At 31.3% G+C, this 8,576-nt stretch overlaps 1 protein-coding gene, 1 long non-coding RNA gene and 3 other non-coding genes across 55 annotated transcripts in view; 4 read left to right on the top strand and 1 right to left on the bottom strand.

Moving 5' to 3' along the window:
* The window catches only part of LOC116184939, a 10,259-nt gene extending 5,391 nt beyond the window's left edge, over positions 1–4,868 (bottom strand). The window contains exons 1-2 of one of the 2 annotated variants that reach the window (XR_004149635.1): positions 4,737–4,868; positions 2,000–2,010 (exon numbers count right to left, since the gene is read on the bottom strand). This is a non-coding gene — a long non-coding RNA (uncharacterized LOC116184939). The remainder of the gene's footprint in view (positions 1–1,999; positions 2,011–4,736) is intronic. The other variant, XR_004149636.1, reaches the window with a different exon arrangement.
* The window catches only part of LOC116184938, a 52,315-nt gene that overhangs the window by 16,597 nt on the left and 27,142 nt on the right, over positions 1–8,576 (top strand). For 15 of the 50 annotated variants that reach the window (XR_004149606.1, XR_004149619.1, XR_004149630.1 and 12 more), the window contains one exon: positions 4,746–4,891. Coding sequence is in view for 18 of the 50 variants with exons in the window: in XM_031508183.1 (XP_031364043.1) it covers positions 4,746–4,848; positions 5,699–5,727; positions 5,815–5,917; positions 8,378–8,382 (240 nt within the window). In the remaining 32 variants the exon portion in view is untranslated. The other 35 variants (XM_031508179.1, XM_031508180.1, XM_031508181.1 and 32 more) reach the window with 14 other exon arrangements.
* Positions 3,927–4,088, top strand: LOC116184952. The gene has a single exon (XR_004149647.1). It is a non-coding gene; the product is annotated as a U1 spliceosomal RNA (small nuclear RNA).
* Positions 4,729–4,890, top strand: LOC116184950. The gene has a single exon (XR_004149645.1). It is a non-coding gene; the product is annotated as a U1 spliceosomal RNA (small nuclear RNA).
* LOC116184951 lies at positions 5,798–5,959 on the top strand. The gene has a single exon (XR_004149646.1). It is a non-coding gene; the product is annotated as a U1 spliceosomal RNA (small nuclear RNA).

Raw genomic sequence — 8,576 nt, 5'->3', positions numbered from 1 at the left:
TTTTTTTTTTTTTTTAAATTTAATTATCTCTAATGAAATTATCAATAGAGATACTTTCACGCAAAGTGGAACAGAAGTTATTTTCGATATAAGAAGTATCAGTCGGGAACAATCGGTATAAAATGTTGTGAGTAGAAGAATATTTATAAGATGGCTAATATTGATTGCGTTTGAGCTCCTTTATAACGAATTTATCGAAAATGAAAATGTAAAGGCAGAACGACAGGGTCTGGAAGCGGCTTAATGGAGTCAAGTGGCGGACGAGAAAGGACGAATAAAAAAGAAAAAGACGAGCTATGTCATCTGAAAATTGGAATATTCGTTTGCTCGATGGCAACCTCGCTTACTATTCGTTTAGAGATTGGTGTACAATTGAACGTTCCATATTTCGAAGAGAAGATTAAATATGACGAAATTAATTAACGATGGCGTATATTTTTATTATACGACATAAATCGATCGATTTTCTTGAAATATAAAAAAATAAATTGAATCAAAAAAAAAAAAAAGGAGAGAACGAGTCAGTCATCATTAAATTAAAACTTGATTATTTCTTTCTTCGTAAATATTTGATCAAAACTCTTTTAACCCTTTTATTCGTCGTGTGAAACTTCGAAAAAAAAAAAAAACGATTTTTGAAAAAAATGATGAAATTTTATTTTATCTTTCGCTTTTCATCCTATCCTATAAAACAAAAATGTTTTATATAGTACGTATCTCCACGTATTCTCCACCATTGACAGAACTGAGAATCGACGAGTGTAAATACGACGTGTTTTTACAGCCCTTCGAAGTTTGCCACCCTAGACACAAGTGAGCTCTTGAGCAACAATAGAGTTGAACAATGGCCCTCTCGGATTAAGATGTAAATTAGTTCATAAGTCACAACATTATGCAATTGTCAGCTACCACGAAATACCTATTGTTATGCCAATAAACTTCAAAGATTCGGGCGTTAAGTTACAGGTCGAAACGGCTTTCGACTTTTATCGACATTTCTCAACTCGTTGCTGGTGGGTAGATGGTGGGGATGTTTAATTTACTACAATAATCGTGGCTGTATGTTCAAGTTGTTATTGAATTACCTCGCCCGTGAAGCAACTTTATTACTCTCATAAACTTAATGGCCTAAACGAAAGAATTTCGTTTTATCATACGTCACGGCGTATTATTCTCGAGTTATTAAATATTCTTAAAAATGTTTTTCTAAATAACTCTTGGCCTTTTTCGTTGCGCCAAGGAAGAGAATCAGAATTGTTTTTAGTTTAAGAGTGTTTTACTCACTCATTTGTATACAGTTGTATTATAATTTTAACGAATAATAATTTAAGAAAAATTCTGTAATGAATTTTTTTCTTTTTTTCCATCATTTTACATTCACGTTTCGATTGTTGAAAACTTTCGGCAAATTATTCCGCATTCATTAAGGAGATATTATTTAAACACGCATATAGGATCCCGACGATTCACCAGTTTAATTCATGGAGATAAACTTTAACGTTCGTTATTTTTCTTTTCTTTTTCGGGTCAAGGTGGAAACGAGAGTTCAGTGTTATTGTTTCTGTCTCTATAGACCGACAACTATATCATTTAGAACGTTACGACGTGCAAAGAATTAGCATAAAGATGATATTTGTGTAGAAAGAAAAATGGGAAAAAAAATACTTTTCTATAAATAAAAATAAATTTAAATTTAAATTAAATTTTTTACTAGTCATAGCATTCGATTCAATAATACAGAGTTTTTGAAAATATTTTTTTAGAAAATTCATGGTATAAAAAAGATAATAAATAATCGAAAAAAAAAACATTTTCGTAGACAATACATTTGCTTTTCATTACATAGATAGTTTTACTTCGTAAAAAAATATAACAAAGAGTGGAAAAAAGATTACGATATTTTATTCATGATCAAATGTCTGCTACTATATCTCCGATATGTATTGAATTTTTTTGTTGTGTTGATATCAAATGTCAGTGTGCCGATGCCAAAGGCCACTATGACGATATCTTTGACACACAATAAAACAGTAACGTACTCGTATCTACAACTTTTCGACTATCTTTTATTTTTATAAATAAACATTAATTGAAGTCATACACGTATAATACATAATAATTTCATATTTTATTTACGTTCTCTGATGAGAAATTTTAATTTTTTACACCTTCTAATTTAAATATTTTTGTTTCAATAAATTTTATTTTATTTTATTGGCGTAAAATATATTATACGCAATGAAAAATAGGAAATAATTTTTTATCGTCGAATTTATTCTGTCAGTAGTTGAAATTATCTAAAAAAATTTTTTGAATATGAAATAAAGTTTCGATAAATATGATGAAAATTAATCTATGACACGGCACTGCAATACGCTAAATACAACATCGTATATTCATCGGTTAGTTTCAGTTTGCACTGGTAACGTCTGCGAGCTTGTTCATTGATTTTGTAACTTCGTTTTTCTGTAGTTTCCTGTTTTTTTTTTTTTTTTGTTTTTGCCGGTCTCGTGCCATGCAGTCGTCGTCGTGTAAAGTAATTATAATATGTAGGTTTACGTATCAAATACACGAATTTCACGAGTTTCATGCTATACAAACACGTAACAAGTCCGTACAATATAACATACACACGTAAACTATTAACATTCCAATTAACAGTCAACACTACTATCGTTCATGTTTAAGCTTTGCTTTCACTTTCAAAGTCTCATTTAAAATAAATAAGCTGAAAATATAGAAACACGGAAAATTAATATTCACTCGTTACAAATCGGTCATTTATAAAATTACCTTCGCTTTCGAAACATTGACGCATCAAATTACAGTACATGAAATTCATAATATGATATTTAGTATTTATAGTTGTCACGGTGGAAACGTACACACCTCCCAAAGATGATCCTCCTTGCGATTGCGATCATTGTATTGATGACGTAAAGGTAAAGGTTGATGAATCTAAAGGAAATAGAAACGTATCGGCGTTGCAATTGTTGCACAAAGAGGATAGCGATGGTGATGGCAATCTCGCTATTTGCGCTCGAAATCGCGAATTCAATGATCGTACCTTTCCAAGCGTTTGTCATATGTTGTGTTACAATCGCTGTTTGATACTACGAATTTCGACTGTCACCGTGAATGACACGATCAAACATGTCGTGAGAGCGTTTAGAAACAGTAAGTAATAACGATGAATCATTAAATAAACGTGATTCAATCGAAACGTTTCACCTATTTTCAGATTACTACAAGCTACGGGATGGAAAATGTTGAAGGAGTTTTTTTGCCTTCGTAAATTCGTCGGTGTGACTTCATCTTGTTTGCTGTGAGGGGGTACGACGAGGTTAGTAAATCATTTGCAATTTGATACATCGATATATACGAAATATATTATGATTGAAGATTATAGACATGTATGTTCTACATGAATAATTTGAACGCGAATATTTTATAAAATGGAAAATAAATATACTTACATCGAAATATGTATTATTTGTATTACGAAAAATTATAAAAATTTCATATGATCGAGATATTAATATTATTAGGCAGTAATAATAAATAATTGAGATTAATAGAAATAGAAATGTACATATATACGTATATGGAATTAAATAATATTTTCTATGGATATTCATATACAATAGTGTGTTAATGTATATTATGTCAACTTTGTACAATTAAAAATTATTATGTCTTAACAAACATATTAACAACACAAATTTGAATATATTATACATTACATGCCATCAATCAAAAATATCCTTGAAATCTTGTATCCTTGGATTTGGAAGGGATTTATTTACATAATAATTATTTAGTTCTTAAATTGTCGCTATGGTACGTTTTAATTGACTTTTGATTCCTCGATTTTGAAAATATTAGATAAATACGATAAAAATATTATGAAATACAAAAGTTATTACATACTTATCTGATGTAGAGATACCGTGATCACGAAAGCGGTTTCTCCAGGGCGAGACTCTTCCATTGCACTGTAGTTGAATTGACCTCTGCGAATACCCCTAACGTGAGTGTTCGAATGAATAATTTTTGACAATCGGGAAAATAGCGTTCGCTATCCTGACTATTTTTATATATTTAATTTAGTAAGAAAAATAAATTTTGCAATAGTGAAAAATGGACGAATAATTTTCATAGTAATTTCTATAGATTATTTAAATTTCTTGTTATCTTATAATGTAAAAATAGAAATATGTCTTCATTAAAAATTAATATTTATAAATGTTATTAAAATATTTTGTAATGCATGTTTTAAGTTGAAATATTCACCGATGAGGTTTATTATGCAGGTTATAATTATATTATTAATAGTTAATGCAACTTATTATTACGTACTAATTAATTTATTTTAATTTTATTTATGTTTTAACATTCATTTAATAAATTATGTTGCAAGAATTATATTATATTATAATATAAAATAATCATAAGAATAAAAATTTTATATTGTATTGTAATTATATTTATTATTTTTATTAAAAGAATATTAGTAAAATTTATTAATATTAAGAAAAATTAAATTTTATTTTGTATTTGTCATTAAATAATTGGATTTTGAAATTAAAATAGGAATTATAAATGGTCAGGTTCGTAAAACGTAGTTAGTTCCTAAAGCCGCCGTTATGTAGCGCTATCTATACTCAGTTTCTCGCTGCTAGAATTATACGCTGTGGGCTTAAGTAAGTCAAAGAAGCAGAGAAAAGCATACTTACCTGGCGTAGAGGTTACCGTGATCATGAAGGCGGTTCCTCCAGGGTGAGGCTCTTCCATTGCACTACGGTTGAGCTGACCTCTGCGAATATCCCTAATGTGGATATCTCGGACGTACAATTTTTGGTAGTCGGGACTGCGTTCGCGCTATCCCGGATAATTCATAATCAAAAGGAAATATTATATCTAAGTTGATAGTTTTTTTAACATATTTTAACATGTTATGAATCTTAATTATGTAAATATTTTAGAAAAGTATTTATCCTTTCATACAAATCGTTTTTTTTGTTTGTACTTGTTCATTTTATTGATTTTTCTACTCCTTTTAGAATGAAGTATTTATCTGTACGTTGATAAGAACTACTTTTATAAACAAATTTTGTTTATTACTTCACAAATTCTGTATCATACAAATATTTTATATTATATAGTATATTAGATGTAAAATTATCTAAATCCTATTTCTACTTTGATATTTGATATCAAATATTTCATTTATGATTTTTAGCATTGTATATTTCATGTTTCGTAATCATTATCTCATTCAAAGTACTTATCAAAGTAATAATATTCTGTAATTACTATACCATTATATGTATGAAGTGATTAAATATTACCTTTGTGTCTCGTTTTCGTGTATAATGTCTAAGCACGTACATACGCCTAATAATGATTCCGTATTCAAATGAACATTCTCAATGTTAATTCACGTATTTGTGCCGGCGATAATAGTCAGCCAAATTATACACAGTAGACTACAACTTCCAAGAAATTCAAATTACAACTTACAATATTACATGCGATACAAATAATTAATTGTAATAATTTTTAATGTTTTTAATTGTACAATTTTCTAATTTTTTTAAAATAGATTTTACTAAAGAAATTATTTTAAACCTAAAGTATAAATTAGAAATTAATAATAAAATAGAGATAGGGTTAAAATTCGATCGATTGTCGTTAGTTCCAAAAATTTCCGTTATGTAGTGCTAGGTGCACAAGTTTTCTCGCAGTTACAATTGCATTGTAGGGGCTTAAGTCACTCGAAGCATCGGATAAAAGCATACTTACCTGGCGTAGAGGTTACCGTGATCATAAAGGCGGTTCCTCCAGGGTGAGGCTCTCCCATTGCACTACGGTTGGGCTGACCTCTGCGAATACCCCTAATGTGGGTATCTCGGACGTACAATTTTTGTTAGTCGGGACTGCGTTCGCGCTCTCCCGGTCGATATATATCATCTAAAGATAATAATTGTCACTCGTAAAACACTTTATCAAATTTTATCAAAATAATAATAATTAATGGTGATAGTAATAATATCAGATATTTGATAATGCTGAAAGAATTTTTTTGATACAACTTATATTTCATACGAATCCCTTTCATCTTTTATACGTCATTTATAATTCCGAATCGTAATTGCAATATCTGATCACAGTCCTCTTGTAATTAAGCTGCAATATTGCAACCAGTGACAAGCATATTTAGACTTGTCATCTTTTTTAGTAGGATAATTAGAAGGGAGGCACGAAATGTTACAAAATTACAGTGTTAAAGCACAGGTGGCAGTCTCTAGTTAAACGATATAGGAAGCACATGGCCCGTTTAAGCATCCGTGTGAGGGGCTGTCGGACGTTTCCGTATGTCGGCCGCTCGAAACGTGTTGGAAGTTAACAGGCCAGCTGGCCTGGCTTAGTGGTAGTTGATGCAAGTACTGTCTGGATAGTGGAAGGAAAGGAATTAAACAGACTCAGAGTCCTCGCAAATTGAGTTGAACGGGCCTGGAATTTAAACATTCAAATTAACCTATTTAGCAAGTCAAAGGAGTTAATGTGCGCTCGTTGATTTTGCATGCACTCAGATTCTAATATTCAATCGATATTGCATTTTTTTCTTCGTCATAGATTCACTTTCTCCTTTCATTCAAAACCGTAAAATTTCGATGCAAGATCGTTCTTCCCCTTCATATTTGCGATCCGTTTCCCCTTTCGTACCGTATATATAGTAAAATAAATATAATACTCTGTTTTCACGGAATAGTGTTGTCGAAAGTTGAATGTTTGCGTAGTTTGAATTAGAATTTCAATCGAAATTTGAATTATATTTGAATTTAATTCGAATCGGCACGTGAAATTTTTTTTTTTTTTTTTTTTGATCGATGATGATTTAAGAACATGTCGAGAACATGCATCGTTTGTTGTTAATCTTATGTTTTTACTCTCGTCCAGGATATATTCTTTAGATTCGTGGAGAAAAATTGTTTCGGTTCAAATGACTAACCTTTTAATTGCTGCTGAAATTGATTTCGAGAGCTATCGGTTAATTAATCAGAAAAATTGCATTTGAAAGGTAACATTTCTAGAATTCAGGAGAAATGGACCTTACGACGAACAGAACATCTCGATACGATAGATTTGAACATTTATCGAACATCTATTATTTTATTAAATTAAAAAAGAAAAAAAATCAATTGTATCGTAAACGTCAAAATAAATCGGACGTTTGTCAAAGTTTTAATAACCGTTTTCTAAAATCTTCTTTTTAATTTTATTCCACAAATATTAATCGAATAAACTGTATTATCTATGATTTATCTATAATTCCGACTAATATTAAACAGGAACTAATTAAATGGGAAGTACAATTGATCGAATCGATCAAAACGATCGTTTGCATCTGATAATATTTACACCGAATTAACATTGGTACGATGGTACATACGTTTTATGCATCGTCTGCACCGGCGTACCGTCACGGTTATATACCGTATAGCCGTGCCCATAGTATACTTATAAATATGTAAATAACTTCAAAGGGGGATGTCACCGATCGCTTCATACGGGGTACGCCAATAAAACTGTGTAGAACGGGATCCAATAAAATCCGTACTTTTGAATTACACGGATGTCTGCTCTCTGGCCGGGTTCGAGTACTAGTTACAAAATTTCCATAGTTGATCGCTGCCTTTGAGAAATCAAGAAAGAAAGGCGGCCGTGTGCCGCTCGAAGGAACGAAAAAGGTAAAAAAGCATCGAGCGGAACGTATCGCGGAATATACCGGCGTATATTATGTATTTACATACAGTGTCTGCTACGCTTCCCCGTGTCTTTCATACGAATGTAAACAGGGCCACGTTTCGGCTTATTTCAATACGGCTTATCGCGTTTATTCACGATCCGTCGTTTAATGTAATACTTAACGGCGTACATGCCTCTCACGTTTCACATTTCTAATATTACGATTAACGTTAGTGAATACTTATTGTTGTATAGAAACGTAAGTAAGCTACGGTTTTTTTTTTCTTTCTTTCTTTCTTTCTCAACAAAATTTTTCTTCATTTTCATTCTCGAATAATCTTATTGTCGGTATTGTCCGTGGTATTGTACAGGTTTGGTGGTATTATCGAGCCGGATCTTTGAAATATCTTCGATTGATAAATGGAATGCGTGGCGCGCGGTCTATCGTACATATACAGCATATTTCTTCAATATCGCCTTTCTTCTAAAACGAATAATGCAACGGGAATACAATATATACCATTATCGTTCCTATAATTCCTATAATTTGTCTTTCCTTTTTTTTTTTTTTTATAAACAAGTATCACGAGAATAATCCAATTAATGACTCTCGTATACGATACAGAGCGTGTACATTCTTGAAAACGCATCCCTGATCGTTTTGATTAAAAAATATCGAGTAACCATCGATCGAATCGAATCTCGACGAGCGAAACAAGTGCGCGAATTACCAGTGGTTATTTTTCAAACGCGAATGCAACTAATCACACTGCTCGTCGAATAATATTTCTCCAGTTTGTGCCACGCCATCGACACGTGGATTA

Source organism: Apis dorsata, unplaced genomic scaffold, assembly GCF_000469605.1.
Source record: "Apis dorsata unplaced genomic scaffold, Apis dorsata 1.3 scaffold_77, whole genome shotgun sequence".
In the NCBI taxonomy this organism is placed as follows: domain Eukaryota; kingdom Metazoa; phylum Arthropoda; class Insecta; order Hymenoptera; family Apidae; genus Apis; species Apis dorsata.
This window is presented reverse-complemented; position numbering and strand designations above follow the sequence as displayed.